The following is a 24598-nucleotide window of genomic DNA, read 5'->3' as shown; positions in this document are numbered from 1 at the left end:
GAACCTGAATTACAGCCTACTGCTACATGCATCCCAAATGCAGCTGGGCTGGATTTTTAACTACACATATTTGGCGGTGGTGATGAAAAAAACACCAGAGTCACATCCAGGACCATGTATAGCTGACGCAGTCCCTGGCAGGAGAGTTTGTGTAATCTGCCATAATTAGCTGTAATGCTAAATGGTGCAAAAATGTACAAGTGCCGATTCAAAACACCATGTGTCTGCAGAGCAAAAGTATGGCTTGTGTACATGATGTAATCACATACTGAACCTCCACCATTGCATTTACATGACTGATAGGAGGTGCACTAGGCAGGCAACCTACAGTGTGTAGGCTAAAGAATTATGAGAAAAGGTAGAAAAAAAAATATAAAATAAATCTTCAAAACACAAAATTAGACATAATTTCGATTAACTTGTTAAAAATGAATTCTAGCTATTGACATTCTTGGTTACGTACCAAGCTGTGATAGCCGGAATATCTCATCTTCATTTTCGGTGGTGTGATCAGCATTAAGCTGAGTGACCTGCAGTCCGTCCACTGTGGATTTACATAGCAGAGCTCTGTTGGTACCTGCAACAATAAAACACACTTATTCTCTTACTTTCAATACATTTATTTAGCCTTTGACCATTTTTGAAACGTATCAATAAAGCTGGTCATGAAATACAAAACATGAAAGCACAATATATACTCAATACCAAAGAATAATACCGTACATGACAATACCTGTCCGTGTCCACAGAGAAAACATTAGTACTGGGCAGTAACAGAACAGTTAATACTAGGAAAGCTATAATTAGCATCAATGATGCCTAAACAAAACTATAATGGGGAACAGAAAGCTTCCATTGGGATGGCCATTTATCATAATTTCACAACAGATTAGGTTAAATAAAGACAAAAGTCTATAAAATCTAAACTAAAATCCTACAGTCTGAAGGAAATCAAACAAAAAATACAAGTAAAATTACCCAATGGTAAGGAAAAATTCCTCTGTGACTCCAAATATTGCAGCTAGAATAATTTGGGATCGACATCCTAAACCCAAGAACCAATTTTCCAGAACATGTGATAATTTTGCATTCAACAAGTCACTCTTAACCCCTTCCAGTTGATGCCCCTTTATGTTTACATTTTTGGCTCCTGTCATTAAAAATTCCATAACATTTTTTATATTCCTGTGTACAGATCGGTGTGAAGGCTTGTTTTCTAGCAATATTTAATATTCCGTGCCATATACTGGGAAATGACCCATATTGACTAGAAAAATGCTTTGGCCTCTACTTTTACTGTGAACTCCAAATGACACCTGTTCTTTATCCCTTGGGTCAGTGAATCACAGGGATACCAAATTTATACAGGTGTTATTATGTTTTAATAGATTTATAACATTTAAAAAAAAATTAAATTCATTTCGCCATATTCTGACGCTAATTACTTTTTCATACAAAGCTGTGTATGGTGTCATTTCTTGCCTGACAACATGACGTTTTTAATTGCTACAATTTTAAGGAATGTACAGCCTATTGATATTTGTGTTGCAAAATGGCAAAAAAGTGGCGATTTGGACATTTGGGAGCTATTTTCCATTACGGGGTTTACCGATGTGAATAATTGGTTTTAGATTTTGCTAGACTGGGGATAATAGGAACGTGGAGATTACTAACATGTTTAGTCTTTTTTTATTTTTAGGGATAGGGGATAATTTGAAGTTTTAGTTTTTTTCCCCCCCTTTTTTATACCGTTTTTCAGCCCCCTTAGGGTACTTTTACCATAGGGGGTCTGATCATTCCTACTATATACTGCAATACTATTGTAGTATTGCAGTAAATAGCAGTTTTGCTCTGCTTCTGTAAGACCGACTCTTTGATTTGCATAAAAGACAGATCCTGGTGTCTTATATAGACCAATGACCCTATAGCCGCAATAAGCAGCAAATACCCGGGCTATAAAGAGAGGGCTCAGCCCATGAGCCCTCTCCATATTCCCCTTGCCTCCTGCCGACTTACTGTTATGGCAGATAAAAGCACCAGATAGGTGAAAGGTTTAAAGGAGGCGCTGTAACTTTTTCTGGGTGAAACACGAAATATTTAATTTAACCCTTTCACACAAACTGATGGATATTAATGTCACTACTGCATGAAGTGTGCATGTAGACATCTCACAGGCTGTGGCCTCTCTGTACAGGGCAGGTGTCTGCAGTATTATATAGCTGACAACTGCCTTTAGCTGTCGTGGTACCAATCACTGCAGTTAACTGCGGCGGTGCTTCATGACATCAGTGGCGCACCGTTCAGTTACCATGACACCATGACAGCCTACCTCTTCAAGACAGGAGGTAGGCTATAATAGTGGAACAGCATGTGCGATATACTGCAATACAGTACAAAACGTATAAATTTTGTATCTCCATGAGTGTACAATATATAAAGGAGAAATGTAATTTGGACCATACAATGAAAGCCATAAAAACAAAGCCTGCTAAAATGGTGCAACTGTGATTCAATTCTATCGACTTTTTTATTTTCTTCCAGCTTCCCAGTACACTTCACAGAATATGAAAATTGTACAAAAGCTGAAATAACGAGGTCCTTAAAGGGTTAATAGAGAATTGACAATTTTTAGGATGAGTTTAAAAATGCCCTATTTCTTTTGTGTTCCAGTTAGTGCCATTAGGGTCCTCTTTCAGCCATTGGAAAAAAAATAGTTTTCCCAAAGTGTATTTTTTTTTGCTCACAATTACCCAGGTGAATCCAAAATGGTACTTGTGCCCCTCCTCATGTAGGGTCCTGGACTAGTAAATGTCTTTTATTATTACCAAAACCGATTTTATTTGTAGGTCTTCCCAGCTTATATCTATCTGGGTAGTTATAGTCCCCCAAGATTATTGCCCTGTAAAATGTTGAAGCCTAAACCATTTATTGGATGAAAGAGCCCTAATCACAATTGCTTATGATAATAGAGATCTTGCTACTGCGCACCATCTTAAAGGGGTATTTTTATTGTTCTACAAACTACTTCTGCATTTTGGCTAGTTTTCGCTAGATAAACAATGACACAGTGTATTTTGTCATCTGTTGTAAATTGTCACGTGCTGTTTGTTAACACATGACAAGCACCAGTTTTTAGACGTTCTGAAACCACATAAGGGTGTACTTCCATTTTCTGATGCCTTACAGATATATTCTTCATGCATGGATAGAAAGGGGCAGGGTAGAAGGACAAAAACTGGTTACAAAGATTTGTTCTGTAATTTTCATGTGAAATAAACATTAAAGGGAACCTACCACCACGATTCTACCTGTAAAGGTAGAACGTGTGGTAGGTGGATGTATGGGAGGTGAGGATAGCCCTTTATAGAGCTAATCCTCACGTCCCGCTATTATTTTAAAACTTTAATACCCTAATATATAAATTTGCTTAAGCGGCTACTGGGGCGTGGAGTAGCCGGACATGAGGCTACACGTCGCGGCTACTCCACACCCCAGTAGCCTATTTTCTCCTCCTACCCTGATATCTTCGGCTCCTCATAGCTGCGCGCCCTCGTCTGGGAAGCCGGCATTCTGCGCATGCACAGAACGTCCAGCCCGTGGCTGTGCGGCCACTGCTACGAAGCCGGAGCTACTGTGCATGTGCGAAGCTACTCGTAGCTGCACGCCGAAGATGTCAGGGTAGGAGGAGAAAAGAGGCTACTGGGGTGTGAAGTAGCCGCGACGTGTAGCCTCATGTCCGGCTACTCCACGCCCCAGTAGCCGCTTAAGCAAATTTACATATTAGCGTATTAAAGTTTTAAAATGATAGCGGGGACGTGAGGATTAGCTCTATAACGGGCTATCCTCACCTCCCATACATCCACCTACCACCCGTTCTACCTTTACAGGTAGAATCGTGGTGGTAGGTTCCCTTTAAAGAGTTCAGAGTGTTTGTGTTGCACTGGTTATATAATATAGGAATGTAGTGGTTGAGAGAGGCCCTAATTTTGGAAAATATACAGTATATATTATTCATTGTGTTTAATTATTTTTATTTACCGTATATACCGGCGTATAAGACGACTTTTGAAGACAGAAAAATCTTCTGTCTTCTCTGGGGTCGTCTTATACGCCGGTAATCGTCTTATACGCCGGTAATGACGGCGTATAAGACGATCGCGGTCGGATCGCGCTGCATGGAGAGGGCTCACGGGCTGAGCCCTCTCCATAGCCGGTAAGTCTTTGCTGCATATTGCAGCAAAGGCTTACCGGTAACACCCGCGATCGGTGCTAGCAAAGCTGCCGGCAGCCTCAAAAAGATGCGCATGGGACATACTCACCGCGCCGTCTTCTTTCTTCTGCTAGGCGCCGCCATGTTTTTCCCGGGTCGGCGCCTAGTATGACGTCAGCAGCGGCGCGTCATACTAGGCGCCTGCCGGGGAAGATCAATGGCGGCGCCCGGCAGAAGAAAGAAGACGGCGCGGACATCGGGGGAGCATCGGGGTGAGTATATGATTATTTTTTTTTAAATGCTGGGCTGTATACTACTGGGGGCTGTGCTGTATACTACTGGGGGCTGTGCTGTATACTACTGGGGGCAGTGCTGTATACTACTGGGGGCTGTGCTGTATACTACTGGGGGCTGTGCTGTATACTACTGGGGGCTGTGCTGTATACTACTGGGGGCTGTGCTGTATACTACTGTATGCGTTGGAAAAGGGGTAGTCTTATACGGCGAATATATCTTAAACTCTATATTTTAAACAGGAAAGTAGGGGGGTCGTCTTATACACCAGGTCGTCTTATACGCCGGCATATACGGTATTTTTTATTTGCTAACCACATATAACATTTTTTTTTTTTCCCTTTTTAAATGGTGTCTTCATTTCTAACACGGGTACTTATTGAACCGCCCTCGTATACATATAACAGTCCTGTAGACAATGTACCGTATATACTCGTGTATAAGCCAAAAAATGTGCTGAAAAACGCCCCCTCGGCTTACACACGAGTCAGTCAGTCAAAATTACTTAAAAAAAATAAACTTATATACTCACCCTCCGGTGGCCCCGATGCGCAGCGCTACTCCCCCGATGTCCGCGCGGCTCGTCTTCAGGCATCCGCGCCCGTCTTCTGCTAGGCGCCACCATTGTTTTTCCCCCGGGCGGCGCCTAGCATGACGTCAGCAGCGGCGCGTCATACTAGGTGCCGGCCCGGGAGAGAGCAATGACGGCGCCCCGCAGAAGAAGGAAGACGGGCGCAGAAGCCTGAAGACCAGCGGCGCGGACATCGGGGGAGCAGCGCTTCACATCGGGGCCACCGGAGGGTGAGTATATAAGTTTATTTATTTTTTTTATGCTGGGGCGGCTGTATACTACACGGGGCAGGCTGTATACTACTGGGGGCAGGCTGTATACTACTCGGGGGCAGGCTGTATACTACTCGGGGGCAAGCTGTATACTACTGGGGTCAGGCTGAGGTGGCTGTATACTACTGGGGGATGCTGTATACTACTGGGGGATGCTGTATACTACTGGGGGATGCTGTATACTACTGGGGGATGCTGTATACTACTGGGGGATGCTGTATACTACTGGGGGAAGCTGTATACTACATGGGGCTAGCTGTATACTACATGGGGCTAGCTGTATACTACATGGGGCTAGCTGTATACTACATGGGGCTAGCTGTATACTACATGGGGCTAGCTGTATACTACATGGGGCTAGCTGTATACTACATGGGGCTTGCTGTATACTACTGGGGGCAAGATGGGCTGGCTGTATACTACTGGGGGCAAGATGGGCTGGCTGTATACTACTGGGGGCTGGCTGTATACTACTGGGGGCAGGCTGGGGTGGCTGTATACTGGGGCAGGCTGTATACTATAGGGGGCTGGTTGGCTGTATACTGGGGGTGTCTGTGACCAATGCATTTCCCACCCTCGGCTTATACTCGAGTCAATAGGTTTTCCCAGTTTTTGGTGGTAAAATTAGGGGCCTCGGCTTATACTCGGGTCGGCTTATACTCGAGTATATACGGTAACTAATGATATGTTTACTGTGATAAATAGAGAAAAAACAAGTTATGTCCGTCTGAGGTTTTGTAAACTGGGACATTTCCACTTCGATATTCAAATCAGGTACCATGATGAAATAAAATACACTGCACTGCTATGTGGTGATTTCACCGGCACGGTTTTCTAATGTGTTAACACTGTTTTGCTTCGTAATTGGGTGATACCATAAGGTTCAAGCCCTGTCAGATTGATAGGCAGAACCAGCCAGAAAATAAGTAAAGATTACGGTATCTTGTATTTGTGAATAGACCTACAGAACCATCTTGTACGTAACCCGGGGACTGTCTGTATCAAGTTAAAGGTTAAAAATATTATCAAATCTTTGATTTCCACTTCAATATTCTGCAGTTCTCTACAGTGTGAATAATGTTACACGTTTACACATTTCAAGTGTGTTTACTGAGACTTATGAGCTAACCAAAGGCAATCCCCATAACAGTGGGAAATAGCTCACAGAAAGAAATATCACAACCACCTCAAGGTGAGGGACCAAGTCCTCAGGGGCAGCCAGGTGAAAGCCCCAGCATAGAGGCCTGAAGGGCCTTTAAAGAAGTCAGAAGTACTCAGCCATAATGCATATATTTAGAATATAGAGAAAAGGCCATAAAGGTCCAGAGCTATGGAAACCCATCAAAGCTTTAAATAAACTGAGCCTATATGCCCCCTGGTCCTCATTTCTATCAGTATCAAGAAATGTAGATTGTGTACAAAAAAACAAAACATAAGAACATAATGTGCTATCGAAACTATGTGTGTTATGATTGCTTAGAAAGACAAGATTACTGATGGTAGATCGTTCTTAAAAGCCGGCTTGTTACCACTAGGAGATGAGTTTGTAGTTCCAGGACATCAGTACTACAGGGAATAGAACTTTATAAAAAATATCTAAAGAGCCTGAGGCGCTCAGGTGACTCAGGACATGGCTCCACCGTTCCCCAATTATGCAGGGCCACTCAATATTCACCACTCTCCCATGCCTGCAGACTGCCCATGGTGCCAGCTGCCTGCAAATCTCCCGCATGCACGAGAACTCGAACCTCGCTGCCGAATTGGTAAATTTCTGGCTACACAAGGAAGGCGTTCTTGTGCATGGGGGAGATTTGCAGGCAGCTGGCTGACGTCACAGGTTGTCTGTGGGTGGGACAGAGGGGTGAATATTGAGTGTTGGGGGGGGGGGGTGTAATTAGTGAACAGTGGAGCCATGGGGCGCTCAGTAGCACGCTCATTTACATATTTTGTAAGTTCTTTTCTCCGGAGTACTGATGTCCTTGAACTAGCCAAAAACAGTGCCATCACAGTGAGCTTACAGAGCAGGCTTGTAAGGACAGTCTGCCATCATAAATCTGGTAGATGTCCTTTAACTATCACATAAATACCATCAAGTGTTCATGTCTATCTCTTTAAAATTCCAATACCTTGAAGTGAACATTCTGTGTTACATACCAACATTAGCAACGTAAAGTTTGTTATTCACAATTAACACTACGATAACCATTGCGCCGCCGTAAATCTCCTTCTCTAGGGTGTTCAGTCGCTCTACAATCTTCTGATACTGGCTGGGCAGCTGCTGAAGTACTGCACCCTGCAATGAATACAAAAGTTAGATAAGGCGTGCCTGATATTAATAAAATGTAAACAATTTCTTGTGCAATAAGGCATGTTCCTATATAGTATGTATCACTTTTAAAAATTTGTGATGTGATGACTTAAAAGTATTTAGAACAGACTTGTACGTCCGTTTTTTTTGGAGCACAAGCCCCGAAATAATCACAATTACTTGTAAACTGCCAGCAATTGCGATTTTCCCACTTTACAACCCTTCTACCCCAAATGGACATGAAGGGGTGTAAAGGGGAGGGCAGGCAGCAGAAGTCCTGCACACTTGCCATAGTGAACATTCAGGATTGAACTTTGGCAGGATAGCACAATTCTACGCCAAGGAAGGCCTTGCATGTATCCAGCACAAGGCTCCTGATGTATCCAGTGCAGTGGGGAGAGTACCCATGTATGATAAATTCCCTCCAGCAGATCATCAAAAGGGTTGCCTGAGATCTCTTATTCTTAGATAGTATCCAATTTAAGCAGTCGAAAAAAATCCATCAAGCCAGCTGAGCTACCTCTGGATTATGACATTAGTAAGCAGTTAACCCCCCTACAACTACGGTGTGTAATAATTCTCCTCTATCCATCCTCGCACTACATGCCAGGGCTGCTTATTAGAGAGAACAATGCAACGGCATTAACACTGGCATTGAATTACTCTCTGTGTTTTCTCCTTCTAAGGTGATGCTAGTGTGCCAATGCCAGTACATGGTAGCCAGTGGCTTATTAAAGGACTCCAGGTCCAGGTCAGTGTATGCCTTTGGCAAAACCCAAAAAATTGCTTGTCCATCAAGGCCCAAAACAGTCTAACTAATGGGTTATGTAACGAGAACATCTTTTTCATACTTTTGAAAGCTGTAATAAAGTACATTTTTACATTAACAGTTTATTATCCAGCAAAATCCGACATTGTTTCTAATACAGCAAAACAAAATTTATGAACAAAAAAATTCACAATGAGTTACCTCTGGTAGCTGAGACAGAAGGCTGGCTTTTTCTGCTAAAGAATCATCTATAGATTCAAGGAAACTTCTTTCCACCACATCAAATGCCTAAATGACACAAGGAGGAGGATAAAACACAAGAACGGTAAAGCAGCTGAGAAAACCCCTGCCAAGTAAGTTTTGATGGGAGCCAATTCTATACAAGAGGACAGTACTTGGGTAAGGTTTGATAACTTTAGAAAAAGTGGTATACCTCTTTACATCGGATTTAACTTTTTTTTTACATGTACTCTACAGGTTAACCATTCTAAACAAAGACACCAAAAACATGTATATATAGCAGGGTAGTTTCCATTTTTATGTTTCCTTATAGGGAAATATAAAGCGTTTTCGTATTCCCCACAATTTGCTGTTTTGACAGCTCCTCTCCAGTTTCCCACCTTCATTATCCCCTTCGTGACTAAAGGTCATTGATGCCTGAATGTCCAGGTAATTTTGCTGTTATGCACTTTTTTAAATGACGAAATCTATTGAAATCTTTACATAGCATAACAATTTTTACTTTGTTTTTTTTTTCATGACAGGATATTTCTATTAATTACGTACTTTGTTTTTCTATAAAATTTGCCAATAAATGACTATAAATATGAAAAAATATGTTTTGTCATTTTTCCAGATTAAGGTTTTTTTTTTAATAAGCAGTAGAACTGAATAAACTTTTACCAAAATATGTTACAATTATGTACAGCATTATTACATCACCCTTTCCCTAAGTTCAGCTACAAATGCAGAGGGTGCATGTATTTCTGCAAAATGTAAGCAAATGTCTTCAGCTGACAGGCTGGTGGGTACCACATTTGAAACAATTCTTCTGTCATATTAAACAGAATCTCCCCTTTAATATGGTATACGGATTGTGTGTGGATGCTTCACAGAACCAGAGATATCTACTCTTAAAGTTACAATCAGACATCTCAAAAATCCAAAGCTGAATATAAAAATCTAAAGTTTTTACTACAATTTTAAAGGAGTTGTCCGAGACTTATTAAAAAACAAAAAGGTGGCCGGGAGGAATCTACTTAAAAAAAATAAAGATCTAATTACCTCCCGGCGCCCTCCGGGTGTCCCGCACTGCTGTCGCTCTGGTCCATGCGACAAGTAAACGAACACGGCTGTGGAAGCAGTGCTGCATTCAGCTTCCGCCTGGACCCGACACCCATCCGTCTCGCATATACAATACTGTGAATAGGGACGGGTGGGCGTGGTCTGGCCATGGCCGGATGGTAGTTGAATCCAGCGCGGAAATGTTTGTTTACATGGTGCATGGACCGGAGCGAAAGCAGTGCAGGACACCCTGAGGGCGCCGGGAGGTAAGTACATCTTTATTTTTTTAAGCAGTTCCATTCCGGCCACATTTTGGTTTTTTAATAAGTCTCAGACAACCCCTTTAAGAGTGGAAGCATCTAAACACAATCCATATATCATATTCTCCCTGTTAATATGTTTGATATGACACCAGAATTTGGCATCTATGTACCAGGGTTCAGGAGATATAGCTGTATGAATCTGGCCACTGTCATGGTGTTTACAAACGTCCTTTATAACCGTTTATAACCGTATGGCAGTCGTGAATGGGGTTAAAACGGCTCTTCATAGTTATGTACCTATAAAAGACAACGCTTACATTTTCTAAAAAAATGCAGAATTTTATAGTAAACTATGTAAGATTGTTCTGAAAACCTTTTAGCGCTGACATTTAGTAGGAGATTGGTGGAGTCCTTTCATTTCCCACCACCCAAGGATGGAGCTGTCTGCTTCTGACCCCATACAGTGTGTAGCAGCGAATAAGCACAGGTGCAAATCCTATATCAATGATTAGTTGAAGGTGAAAAAATAAAAAACCTTCAAGAAAGACATTTGATCTAACACTAGTTTCATAATTATATTTCTGGTCATCATTAAGCAGCCCTTCTGATATCATACAGTTTTGGAGTCGTTTTATACTTGAAACATTTTACAATCTCTGATTACATCCTTTGCTCATTTTAATGATCGATTTGTACACATCCAGAAAACTTGATTAATGCTACAAACCTGCAACAAGACTCTCTGAACTTCCACATCTGTGACATCTGAATGCAACTGCCCCAGGAGGAGTTCGGCCGCCAACCTCTGGCCAACAAAATTTGTGGCTCTGGTGCCATCATAGCCATTGAACACTCCGTAGAGATATATATTATTATCGCCCCTGCAGAATAAGACAAAATGAATGGAATACAAGTATATTTAATACCCAATAACACAACTCACGTAGAGGCACCTGAGGAACCTCAAACCAGCTATTAAACAATTAGAGAGACATAAAAAGGAAAGTATTAGGGGGAGCAGCATTAAAGGTAAAAATCACATTATGCTATCTAAATGGTGTCTAAATAGGTGCTTATTTTAATTATATTTGTGAACAGAAAAAAAGGAACTGAAATTAATGGGAACCTGTCATGAGGATTTAGGACACAAGCCACGTTTTTTTCCATGATAGTGACAGGATCACAATGTTTCTCCATATACTATTTTTGCAGAAAACTTTGCCTTAGAGGATATCTCCCAAATTAATCAAGCATGATAAACCCACATCCTCATAGATCCGGACACTGTGAATGTAGTGGGCTTTTATTTTTTATCCATGGCCTCCTTCCTTCTAAAAAGAAACTTTAAAATTATGATAATGAATTACAGCTAGTGGGCAGAGCCCCTCCATTGTGCAGCTTCACAGGCTATTACACAGTCTCCCCTTCTCTGTAATCTCACTGCAGCAGAGAAGGTTTTTGCACATGGTGAGAGGGGAGGGGGGGGGGAAGTGCTCCTTCCACACTGTAACAGCCTGTGAATCTGCAGCACGGAGGCGCACTGGGAACTACTCAGTGTGACTACTCTGCATCCCTGTGACTCTTACAGGTGATTGAATAGAATAATAAAAAGTTCTTTTTCAGTGTAGAGCTGCATCTCCCAGCATATAGTAAGAGACTGTTGTCATCCTTTCAGCATCTTGGATGAATAACAGGTTAGTGAGTGTAAGTTACCACAACAGGTTCATTTTAATTCCAAGAAAACAAACCTAAACTTAAGCCAGTTGTCTTCACCAGGGTGTTCTTCCTTTGCAGCCCCTTCCGAGTTATAAGACCTATTTGTAGCTGATCCTACACCAGATAAATGGCAGAGGGGTAGATCATCCGTCCAGCTTAACTGCTCCTGTAAAATGCCACAACTGATGAGCTCATGCCACCAAAGAGATAACATACTGTAGCTCATTCAAAAGTAAAAATGTTTGAGATTTATACATTGTGTAACATCTAGCATTGTAGAGTGTTACCCACAGGATTGGCAAGTTAAAGAGTAACTAAACTTAACAAAATTGTAGATGGCAGGTGAGTACAGCAAATAGCCAAATCCTTGACAAAAACTTTCAATTAAAAACACATTGACATGCTTACCGGGTGCAACATCACATACCATTTGACGCAAGTTCTGGGCAGGGGAGTAACTAGAAGAGACAGGGCCCCATAGCAGACTTCTGAATGAAACCCCCCTCCCGCTTAAAAAGATTACATATTACACTCATGTATACACACACATTTATATACCTATATACACTCACCGGCCACTTTATTAGGTACACCTGTCCAACTGCTTGTTAACACTTAATTTCTAATCAGCCAATCACATGGCAGCAACTCAGTGCATTTAGGCATGTAGACATGGTCAAGACAATCTCCTGCAGTTCAAACCGAGCATCAGTATGGGGAAGAAAGGTGATTTGAGGCCTTTGAACGTGGCATGGTTGTTGGTGCCAGAAGGGCTGGTCTGAGTATTTCAGAAACTGCTGATCTACTGGGATTTTCGCGCACAACCATCTCTAGGGTTTACAGAGAATGGTCCGAAAAAGAAAAAACATCCAGTGAGAGGCAGTTCTGTGGGTGGAAATGCCTTGTTGATGCCAGAGGTTAGAGGAGAATGAGCAGACTGGTTCGAGCTGATAGAAAGGCAACAGTGACTCAAATCGCCACCCGTTACAACCAAGGTAGGCAGAAGAGCATCTCTGAACGCACAGTACGTCAAACTTTGAGGCAGATGGGCTACAGCAGCAGAAGACCAAACCAGGTGCCACTCCTTTCAGCTAATAACAGGAAACTGAGGCTACAATTTGCACAAGCTCATCGAAATTGGACAGTAGAAGATTGGAAAAACATTGCCTGGTCTGATGAGTCTTGATTTCTGCTGCGACATTCGGATGGTAGGGTCAGAATTTGGCGTCAACATGAAAGCATGGATCCATCCTGCCTTGTATCAACGGTTCAGGCTGGTGGTGGTGGTGTCATGGTGTGGGGAATATTTTCTTGGCACTTGGTACCAATTGAGCATCGTTGCAATGCCACAGCCTACCTGAGTATTGTTACTGACCATGTCCATCCCTTTATGACCACAATGTACCCAACATCTGATGGCTACTTTCAGCAGGATAATGCGCCATGTCATAAAGCTGGAATCATCTCAGACTGGTTTCTTGAACATAACAATGAGTTCACTGTACTCAAATGGCCTCCACAGTCACCAGATCTCAATCCAATAGAGCATCTTTGGGATGTGGTGGAACGGGAGATTCGCATCATGGATGTGCAGCCGACAAATCTGCGGCAACTGTGTGATGCCATCATGTCAATATGGACCAAAATCTCTAAGGAATGCTTCCAGCACCTTGTTGAATCTATGCCACGAAGAATTGAGGCAGTTCTGAAGGCAAAAGGGGGTCCAACCCGTTACTTGCATGGTGTACCTAACAAAGTGGCCGGTGAGTGTATATAAACATATACAAGGGCACATTTACTAAGGGTCTGCGCAACGCATTTTAGTCGGGTTTCCCGACTATTTCCGATTTGCGCTGCATTTAAGTGTGGTTTTTGGCACATGCGATCGGATTTTGGCGCAATCGCACCGACTTGCAGGCGACACAAATCGGGGCGCGTGGCCGACAGACAACCCGACTGATTCGGACTAAGCGTGGGATTTACAATTCAAATTGTGTCGCAAGACAATGCACTCACATGCACCGGGAAGAAGAAGGTGAACTCCGGCGGACCTCAGCGGGGAAGCGACAGATGCAGGAAAATGGACGCACAATCTTGAAGAATCGCGCCGGATTTCATCCTCGTCGGAGAACGCACCTCGGGGATCGCGACAGGACCAGCTAAGTAAATCTGCCCCACAGTTCTTCACTCATACACACATATGCACACGTAGAGCATGTACACATCAAATTATACAGTGCCATATACAGATGTACAGTTTATATACACCATATAAACATACAGCATTTATCCATCACAGATACACACTCATATACAGCATGTATACATTACATATATGTTATATACACATTATGCTGTAGAATGTGGTGCATAATACTGTATTTAATGGTGCACATCCTCCATTCTAAAGTGTTAGGTCGGATGATGGGGCCCTTCTGCAATAAGGAAAAAAAAGTGTCTCAAAGGTTTAATTATTCTTTAACAGTCCAATATCATAGCACTTGGGGACCCCATAGACAGGCTTGTGTTTGGAACACGATGTCATCTTGTAAGCAGGGGACACTACTACTGGTCTAACTGGGAAGGATTGTCACACAAGTCCTCTCTGCTCATTCATGAAAAACCTTGGTACGATCGTGTGCCATTCTCTAGCCAATGACAGCTCAGCAATGTGTACTCCGTTGCTGAGCCACATGTCCACAAAAACAGGATTATCTGGATTCAGGATATCAACTATATTGATTGTATAATGAAAAGTGACACATAAAATTGTATCAATTCTTCGTGGTTTTCTAGTTCTCCACTTGCTCTCATTCTAAAGGAAGGTTCACCGTTTACATCCAGTGGATATAAACCAGTAATACTGTATCGAGTTGTGCACCTGTGTGACTTCATATGATGCTTCCTATAGATTGACAGCAAGCAGAGATCTATAAAACAGTGAAAAATTTATACAGAAAATATTGGAAAATTGTATAACTTTTTTTTGGTACATTTATTTGCTGAAACCTTACATCCCCTTTTTAGTATGTCAATTATTTTTGTGGAACCGTAAAAAAAATGAAGGTTGGCAAAAAAATGTCACAAGCCAGGGGCGTAGCTTGAGGGGGTGCAGAGGTTGCAGTCGCACCAGGGCCCCAGAGGTTTAGGGGGCCCTTATGGGGTCACTTTCCCATATGAGAAGACTATTACTATAAACCAAATTTTTCACATTCCCATAGACTTCTCTGGGAAGCCTTGATCTACAAACATGGGCAGGAATAGGACCTCCACTGAGATTTCTACAGCCTCCATCCACATGGATCTGCAAAGAACACAGTTGCGTACAAGGGTCCATGGAAATTAATGTGTCAGTGTACCATCCACAAAAAAAAAATTATGTTGCTCTACATGAGGGTTTAAAATTAGGGATTAGGGGTTCCTTTAGAGTTGGAGTCGCTGGGACCCCACTAATCATGCAGTTATCCCCTACAGATTTATTACTAGCAGAATAGTCCTACATACTACATCTCTATTTAGGCGAAGCATTGGCCGCGTCGCTGCTCACGTCATATAAATATATGGCCCAAATACTATTAACTGGGGAAACTGTGAAAATACTATTTTCTCTAAATTGCTATTTTTTTTCTGTTAACCCTCCAAGTGTCGGCAGTGTAGCCTCTGGTACCCGGGACACAGGTCTGTTCTCACTCCTATGTTACTGAGGTAAAATCCTGAATCCAATACAAGCATCACTGTGTGCACAGCTCTCACAGGAAGCCATGTTACACATAGCAGCACATGAGCTGAGCACTGCAGCTCTCACTAATGTCCACATGACACACGCATCACTATTCCCCATTTCTCTCCTGCACGACCCCTCATAAACCCTCTTACATTCTGCATCAGGTTCCTTCTCAGCGCGGCCATCTTGGACCAGAAGTGACGAGCCAGCTGATAGCGATCACATGACCAAGGGTTTCGTACACAGGAGGAGTGCGACCTCTACAGGACGAAATGGAGAATGACGCCAAAGCTTTACACTATCCTCCAAATGCCCGAAAATCCTCTACTTCATGTTATGTGTTTTCCATCAAACCTTACAAAACTCTGAAGAAATGCCATACACTCTCAAAGTACTAGTCCTAATTAGCACATAATACTTGTTATAGCCCAAGGCATAACAATATTCACAAACATAATGCCCACATGCCACAGAACCCACAGATAACTGACTGGAACCCCCTTTAGTATCAAATTGCATAAAAGAACGTGCTAAGTCCGACAGAAAACTGGTGCAAGGTCCTTAGTAAATGTGCCCCAAAGTGTTTCACAGCACCATAACCTAGCCAGGAGAGGAGACAGGTGACAAGTGCTCACTCCCCCTCCCTTCTCCACCTTGCCCTATCATCACCCGGCATACCTCCCAACTTTTGGACAGGAGAAAGTCCCTCCACTTTTTCTCTACACCGTGCCCACTGTTCAGCCCCTTGCCCTACCCGCAAGCATACTACAATACCGATGCCTGTTGCCCCTGTCCTCCATTCCCCTCATATTGTGGCCCCTGTCTCCCATCCTACCTTATATTGTGACCCCATCTGTTCCATCCTCCCTTATATTGTGTCCCTCTCTGTTCCATCCTCCCTCATATTGTGGCCCCTGTCCTCCATACCCCTCAGATTGTGACCTCTGCCCTCCATACAGCTCAAATTGTGACCTCTGTCCTCCACCCTCCCTCAAATTGTGGCTCCCTCTGTTCCATCATTCCTGATATTGTTGTCCCAGTCCTCCATCCCCCTCATATTGTGTCCCTCTCTGTTCCATCATTCCTGATATTGTTGTCCCAGTCCTCCATCCCCCTCATATTGTGTCCCTCTCTGTTCCACCCTCCCTCAAATTCTGGCCTCCTGTCCTCCATCTTCCCTCATATTATTGCCTCCTATCCTCCCTCATATTGTGGCCCCCTCTGTTCCTGATATTGTTGTCCCCGTCCTCCATCCTCCCTCATATTGTGGCCTCCTGTCATCCATCCCCCTGATATTGTGGCCCCCTGTCCTCCCATGTTGTTGGGTATTAAACAGAAAAAACTTTACTTACCTTTCCATCGTTCCCCTGTAGCAATCCTGTGTCCTCTTCTCCTGGGGCTCTGATGTTGACATGGAGGAGGAAGGCTGGGCCCACTAGTGGAAGACCTACAGCCACACATCTCATATGGAGGCAGCAGAAGCTGATCCTACCTCATGGTACCAATGCCTCGGCTGCTCTGCAGCTCTACTGTGTTGGAGCTGGGAGGTGGGACAATGTGGGATACCACAGGACATTTTCCCTATCGCCTGGGACTGGGCCGCTAAACCGGGACATGGTTTATGTGTGTGCTATGCCTACCTACGGTCCAGGTGTAAGGGCCCTTAAGGCCTTTAGTGAATTTGTGGGGGTTATTTTCTTTCTAAGTTGAAAGTTTTTTGCTAAATTGGCTCAAATGTGCTTGGCGGGAGAGCAAGTATGGTTTTGCGCCGAAATGTGCGCCTTTTAAAAAAACAGCAAAATCAGATATTGCACATCTTTAATCAGGTGATGGCTCTTTTTGTCTTTGGTGCCAAAAAATGTGCAAATATGGACATGCGCCAAAAAAAAGGTTTAAAATTAGACAAAAAAAGGCAAATAAAATATATGTGTGCCCCTTTGTATCAGTACATAAATATAATAATTTAGATAACGCATCTGAAATATACCCGTTATGGTGCCCAATGTGCTATTCTGCCATTGTAAAAAAATGTTTTTCTGGCACAATCCATGCAGAAATAGTTTATTTTATTAAAAATATAATTAGGACAAAGAGTTATGTATTCCAAGGTGTTTATTGACCTAATCCTTCCACCCATGCAGTAAAAAGCCTTCTCATGTACATGGATACTTTGCCAGGAATGCACTGATTTTCAATCAGGAGTCTGAGATAAGCTGCTGCATGACAACTGTGGCAGTGACTTATTTTCTGGGAGAACAGGGATTCTTTTGCTTCTGGTAACCCCTTTCCTAATACACATTAACCCCTTAAGGACGCACCCATTTTGTAGCTTAAGGCTCAGCCCGATTTTTTGGATTCTGACTTGCGTTGCTTTATATGGTTATAACTTTTGAACACTGTTACCTATCTAAACGATTCTGAGACTGTTTTTCCCCACATGTTGTACTTCATTTTAGTGGTAAGTTTTGCGTTTATTTTCAAAAAAAAGAAAAAATGATTTTTTTGAAAAATTTGCCATTGTCGAAATTCTAAATCATTGCGTTTTCAGGCAGAAAGATTTATCACCTAAATAACTTGCTGAATAACATTTCCCATTTGTCTACTTTACATTTTCATCATTTTTGAAATGTCTGGATAATTTATTTTGATGTCACGCGGCTTACAAATAGATTATCGATCTTCCGTATTTTCAGAATTGACCATTTTGGGGATAAATACTGGTTTGAATGAAATTTTACATTTTTAGCATCAAAAACCCCCTATATAACCAACCCATTTTCAAATCTGCACCCCTCAAGCCATCAGAAACAGCTTTTAGGAAGATTGTTAACCCCTTGAAATCTTCATAGTAATTGAATCAAAATGGGGGTGAAATTTAGAATGGTCAAATTGTTCCCTTATACGTTCATTTAGCCCTGTGGACGTTACTTGTTTAATGGGCGCACAGCGAGGTGCAGAAGGGAAGGAGCGCCCTGCAGCTGCCAGGATTTTAGTTTCCTCATTAGCCCCTTTTGTAGACTATAAAATTTTCACTTTTTCTTTATTAGAGCCATGCGATGACATTTTTTCTGCGGGATGAGATGCTTTTTCAAGTGTTGCCATTTTGGGGTTGGTATCCCCTACTGTTGAAAATGTAGAACTTTTTTTTGAGGGCAGGAGTAAAAAATAATCAATTCTATACTGGATTTTTTCCCTTTTTTTTTTTTTTGTGTTCACCGTTTAGCTTAATAATCATGTTACCTTTATTCTATGGGTCAATATGATTACGGGGATACCAGACATGACTATTTTTTCCTACGTTTTACTACATTTGCCAAATAAAACCCTAATGTGGGAAAAATCTATCATTTTTGCATTGCCGTCTTCCAAGTGGCATAACATTTTTATTTTTTTGGCTACAGAGCTGGTTGATAGCTTGTTTTTTGCGGGACATGTTGCACTTTGCACCAGTATCATTCTGGAGTACATATGTTTTTTGAACACTTTTTATTGCATTTTTTGTGGGATTCAATAGGTAAAATCATAATTTTTGGCAGTTTTTTTAACGGCATTCATCGTAGGGGTTCAATAATTATTTAGTTTTATTCTACGGATTGTTACGGACGCAGTTATACTATATCTATGTGGGGTTTGTGTTATGATTTAGACTTTTTTTTAGCGTTATATGTCTCTTTATATGTTATGGGGCTTATGGGCATTTTTTGTGATTTATGACTTTATTTTTTTATTGAAAAACATTTTTTTTTAACTTTTTTTACTACTTCCACCATGGGACATGAACAAGCAATCATCTTATTGCTTGTTCATGATAATATCCTGCAATAATCATGTATTGCAGGGTATTAGCAGTGTCAGCCTATGCACATGCTGTCACAGACGCCATCCTTCAGGCACATCTGGGGTCCCGATCGGACCCCAGTGATGCCATAGTAACGAAAACGGTTCGGGGGGGGGGGGGCGATCTTGGGGGAAAGACCCCCGGAAGGTATGTTAGATGGGTTAAACACCCGCGATCTAAGCACACTCCGATTGCGGGTGTTACACTGGGGTGTCGGTTATTAGTCACAGTCGGCACCCCGTGTTTCCCGATGCCGGTTTGGCTCAGATCTTGAGCTGAAACGGCATCAGCTCAGCGTCCGATATATCGGACGCTGAGCGTTAAGTCACTGCGCTCAGCGTCCAATATATCGGACGCTGAGCGTTAACAGGTTAACACACAAAACCTGAAGCAAATAGTATAGAAACAATAAGTATAGAAACAATAACAAACCCCTTATCACCGACGCTAGTTTTCAGCTCAATGACCAGACTCAATTTTTCAAATGTGACGTGTCACGATAATTGGTTATAACTTCGGAGCGCTTTTACACATCCATTTTGAGAATGTTTCATCGAGGCACATTGTACTTCATGATGATTTTGCGTTTCATTCTCGAAAAAAATGCAAATTTGGCAAAATTTTGTAAAAAAAATTCATTTTCAAAGTTTGAAATGTTCTGGATTCCAGACAGGAAGTAAAACTACCCCAAAAGCTAGATAACTAACATTTCTGGAATGTCTGCTTTCTGTTAGAGTGATATTTTATTCGTCCTCTCCTTCTTCTAGGATGTTATGAGGTGCACAACTTTAGGTGCAATTTTTAAAATTTTCATGAAAAACTCACATTTTGAGGGACAACTCAGTTTTCAAGTGATTTTGAAAAGACTAAATAATAGTAAAAGCCCATAAATTACACCACTATATAAACTACACCTCTCAATGTATGTAAAACAACTTCTATTAAGTCTATTAACCCTTCAAGTTTTTCACATGGGTTAAAACATTATGGAAGTGCAATTTAGAAACGTTTGACTTTTTTTTGGAAAATACATTCATTTAGGCCAAAAATGACACTTTCATAATGACTAAAATGATGAAATGCTCTGCAAAGTTTCATTCTCTGCAATAATCAAAAATGCTCTGCAATTTCTCCCGGTTGTACCGACGCTCCATATGTGGTGGTAACTGCTGTATGGGCGCATGGCCGGGCATAGGATCAAAGCAGCGCCAGTCACAGCAGATTTGTAATGTCACATTGTACAGGCTATAAAAGTTTTTTTTTTTTTGGTAATGCGAACATATAAGGGCTTATTATTTGCGAGGTGAGATACAATGGGGCAAATTTACTAAGGGTCTGAATACCGCATTTTCGCCGGGTTCCCCGACTTTTTACTGTTTCGCCTTGTATTGCCCCAGGTTTTTGGCGCATCGGCGCCGGCTTGCATGCAACACAAATCGGAGGGCGTTGACGTCGGACAACCCGACTGATTCGGACAAACCGTGGAATTTAAAAACGAAATTGTGTCGCAAGATCAGCGCTAAAATGCACTGGGAAGAAGAAGGTGAACTCCGTCGGACCTCAGTGGGGGAAGCGACACATGCAGGATATCGGACGCACAAGCTATGTGAATCGTGGAAGGTCCGAATCCTAGTCGGACAACGCACGGCGGGGATCGCGACAAGACGGGTAAGTAAATGTGCCCCAATGTATAGATAATTCATTTTGGGGGTCTATAGCTTATTCATGAGATTTTATTAACTATTTCAAGGGGAATACAAACAAAATTATCCATTTTTATTTTGGATTTTTAGCACTTTACTCAAGTGTAACCAACTTCTTCAATATTAAAAATATATCAACAAGATATGTGTCTGGTTCTGCTCTAAAGCCAGTTTCCCATTATTCTGTGATCACAGATGTGAGAAGTGCCACGGACTGATCACTACACTGGGGACTATATTGATATATGATTTCTCAGCTTCAGTGGCTTTGCTGCATATCGGGGAAATAAGAACTAGCTGCATCATATATCAAAATTAGCAGTTTCATAGTAATCAGTCCGTGGCACGGCACTTCTCAGGTCCATGATCACGTAATGATTTAAAACGGCCTAAGACAAAGTTGATGACATTGGAAGAAAGTGGACATCTTTTTTGCAAATTTAATTGGAACACATTTTTAGTTCAGTGAGAATATGCTAATGCTTACCCCTAAGGAAGCCACACATATGGGATACATATGGGGACATCCCACTCACCTGCAGTTGTTTTATCCACCTAAGAATTTATTTGCAGAGGACCTTTCACCACCTCCATGAACCTAAACTCACTTTCCACATTCCATATAACCTGCACATTCGCCACATGGTAAACCTAGAGTGTACAACCCCCTGCGCATGAAATTGCTAAGTCCGTAGAAAAGGACCTATATGATGGACAGATCCCACGGACTGTGCACAGTGCAGTGTGGGTGTCCTTGATGTAAAGGGTACCCCCCGACAGTCACAGTTTGCTAGTGTCCACCAGCAGACAGTCTAATATAAGATTTATGACAATCCCATACACACATTATAGAGATAATCTGGAGTGTCACTTGCTGGGGATCAAGATGCGTAACCTTTGCATTGTGAAGACTTAGCTCTGCTGGTTTCTGACCCTTGCGGTATGGCTACAGGGTTACTTCTCCAATAAAATCTCCAGCCATTCTGCAACATGGAAATATAACCTTAGGGATATGTTGGAGTTTTAAGGAGTTGGTAGTGGTGGTGGCCAAAAGTCCCTTTGAATACATTATTGTTATATATATAGATAGATATAGATATATTCCATTTTTGCTGTGGATTTGTCTGGTATAACACATGATATTCAATCCTATTCAGACTCCTATTCACATTGTAAGTAAATCTTAGAACAGTGGTGGCGAACCTATGGCACGGGTGCCAGAGGTGGCACTCGGAGCCCTTTATGTGGGCACCCGGGCCATTGCCCCAGCACACAAGACAGGACTCTAAGAATCTTCCTGTAGTTCCAAGCAACTTAAAAGATGCTCCTTTCCATGATATTTTGATACTTACTTCGCTACTTGGGACTGTAGGAAGAGGGAGAATGAGTAGACAGGCCCGAATTATCTTTGGAGGACCTTCTGCTGGCCCCACGATTCTCTGTGTACAGAGGGACACTGGAAAGAAGCTAAAATGATGAAAATTTTCCATCTTTCTACTGTGTTGGTGTCCTCAGGAGGCCATTATGATTGAAAATTGTTGAACAGGGAGCAACATGTTACTGCTTTAATTTTTGGATGGCACCTCGCAATAAATAAGGGGGGTTTTGGGTTGCAGTTTGGGCACTCGCCCGCTAAAAGGTTCGCCATCACTGTCTTAGAATATTGTTGTGTTGCACTGAGCTCAATGAGATAGGTGTACTATATATGTTTTTTATTTGGTTATATTGTTTGAACTCTGTGGAGGCCAATTCCACGCAGTGTTATCTACCATACATAGGGAAGGGGGGTTAGTATGGTGATAGATTGGAGAAATGTTGTAATCTCCTTTTGAAGTGTTTTACATGTGGTTCAATATTGAGTGAGTCCCTTTGGACTTACCTTTCTATAATGTCATTCATCTTGCAATACAAGTAGATAAAATACATTATTCCTGTTCAACAATAAAGGCTTTTTTTACACTTTTCACTGGTTTTTGTAAAATGTATTATATACAAATACAAACTTTTTTTGTGAATGAGACAATATTGGATTTTGGAAAATAAATGAATACACCCTAGCTTTTTACGCGTGTCAAATCATTACCTTTATTGAGATTACACACTGTCAGAGAAACCAATCTCACATGGTACAAGTAAAAGCAGAATATAGTTATAGCTATATATACAGTATGTATACTTATGTGTACATAAATAATATCATATATTGTAGGCATTTGAAAGTGAATAGAGATTGTCGAAACCCCACACTATGTAACTGCTTTCAGGTTTCAAACTACCGTATTTTATTTTAATTTATTTTAATTTTACTTTGACATCATAACCTTGTAAAAAAAAGTACATTACAGTTCAAAAAGTAAAATGGATTTATTAAAGGGTAAATTCAAGTTTAAAGTACTTGTCAGCATAGTGTAGCCCTGGTGTTGGATATAGTAGTGTACTGTGAGCATAGCACCAACCTTTATCCTTTTTGTAACATTCTCAAAAGGTCTGATAAAAGGTCTGATAAGTAGGCCGTTAAAAAACGCATGTGTTTAAAAACGGACTACTTAAAAACGACCCAAATACGGGTTCAAAACTCCATGTGTGCCGCCGGCCTAAACCCCTACCTGACTCTGCATTTTTTCTGTTCAGAATCTACTTTTCTTAAAATATTTTATTAGATTAACCCTGCTTTCACTTCCACTCTGATCTGCCATCAATCTCATGATGCCTCAGCATAAGCGACCAGTCAGAAACTGGCAGCTAGGGATGCACTTTAATTATCCTATCCATTTTTGGTCTCCACACCATAGTATAGTTAATATAGGTGCCTATTATAGGAGTCTATGTCCCCACTGTGAAGAGTCTCTGCACAGACTTGATGTAATGATGGGCAATGCATAGATTTCCGCAGACTCAAACCAAGAAAACATGTCACACTTCTTCTTCACTGCTTTCTTTTCCACTCTGATTTGCTATCAATCACATCACACACATGACCTTAGCACACATGACCATCCAGAAACTGGCACCTGGAGATACACTTTGATTATCCGATCCATTTATATTCTCCACACTATAGTATAATTAATATAAGTAAATATTATAGGAGTCTATGACCCTACTGTGGATAGTCTGTGCACAGACTGGATGCCAATGATGGGTGATGGATAGATTTGAATAGAAAGAAAAAGAACAGTTGAAAGACATCTATGGATATGGGTGACTTTACATGTGCTGTGTCTCTTTAACATGTCAATTATAGGGGTTGCTCAACCAATTATCAGCTCACCTTATTGACTGACTGATCCTTGCTTCCCGGATATTCTTTAGGTCGGCGGCACACGTGGCGTTTTGAACCCGTTTTTGGGCTGTTTTTAAGCAGTCCAATAAAAAAACGCATGCGTTTTTGAAAAACGCATTCGTTTTTGACCGGTTTTAGCAATTATCTTAATTAAAATGGGTCAAAAACACATGCGTTTTGTAACGTACTGCTTAAAAATTACCCAAAAACGGGTTCAAAACGCCACGTGTCCCGCCGGCCTTATTCTCTGCTGATGTCTCACACAAGGTCATGTGAACACTGCAGCAAATCACAGTAGCAGCAAGTAGGGACCAACAGAGGACCTGGGAAGCATCACAACAATTGTGGTAGGAGACTGATATT

At 41.7% G+C, this 24598-nt stretch overlaps 1 protein-coding gene across 3 annotated transcripts; it reads right to left on the bottom strand.

Moving 5' to 3' along the window:
• Window positions 1-440: 440 nt before the first annotated feature.
• On the bottom strand, window positions 441-15690 carry TAB1 (TGF-beta activated kinase 1 (MAP3K7) binding protein 1). 3 transcript variants are annotated; one of them, XM_072127650.1, is made up of 6 exons: window positions 15564-15690; window positions 11720-11853; window positions 10699-10852; window positions 8626-8712; window positions 7502-7640; window positions 441-577 (listed from the first exon to the last, which is right to left on the bottom strand). In XM_072127650.1, the coding sequence occupies exons 1-6, from the start codon at window positions 15594-15596 to the stop codon at window positions 456-458; spliced, it is 669 nt and encodes a 222-aa protein (XP_071983751.1). In that variant the 5' UTR covers window positions 15597-15690; the 3' UTR covers window positions 441-455. The 3 variants fall into 3 exon arrangements, with proteins under 3 accessions (XP_071983751.1, XP_071983753.1, XP_071983752.1); XM_072127652.1 differs by lacking the exon at window positions 15564-15690 and adding an exon at window positions 12115-12226; XM_072127651.1 differs by lacking the exon at window positions 15564-15690 and adding an exon at window positions 12096-12221.
• Between the last annotated feature and the right edge of the window lie 8908 nt (window positions 15691-24598).

The sequence above is a fragment of the Engystomops pustulosus genome, chromosome 10 (assembly GCF_040894005.1).
Source record: "Engystomops pustulosus chromosome 10, aEngPut4.maternal, whole genome shotgun sequence".
NCBI classification, from domain to species: Eukaryota; Metazoa; Chordata; class Amphibia; order Anura; family Leptodactylidae; genus Engystomops; species Engystomops pustulosus.
The sequence above is the reverse complement of the archived record's forward strand: the minus strand, read 5'-3'. Positions and strand labels throughout refer to the sequence as shown.

Excerpts from the sequence above, each read along its gene's own strand:
- TAB1 (XM_072127650.1), bottom strand. The coding sequence starts at position 15,596 with ATGGCCGCGCTGAGAAGGAACCTGATGCAGAAT. Across the intron at positions 11,854-15,563 it reads GAAGGAACCTGATGCAGAAT|GAGCAGTTAAGCTGGACGGA; the intron begins GTAAGAGGGTTT and ends GGCATTTTACAG. Across the intron at positions 578-7,501 it reads ACTTTACGTTGCTAATGTTG|GTACCAACAGAGCTCTGCTA; the intron begins GTATGTAACACA and ends TTATTGTTGCAG.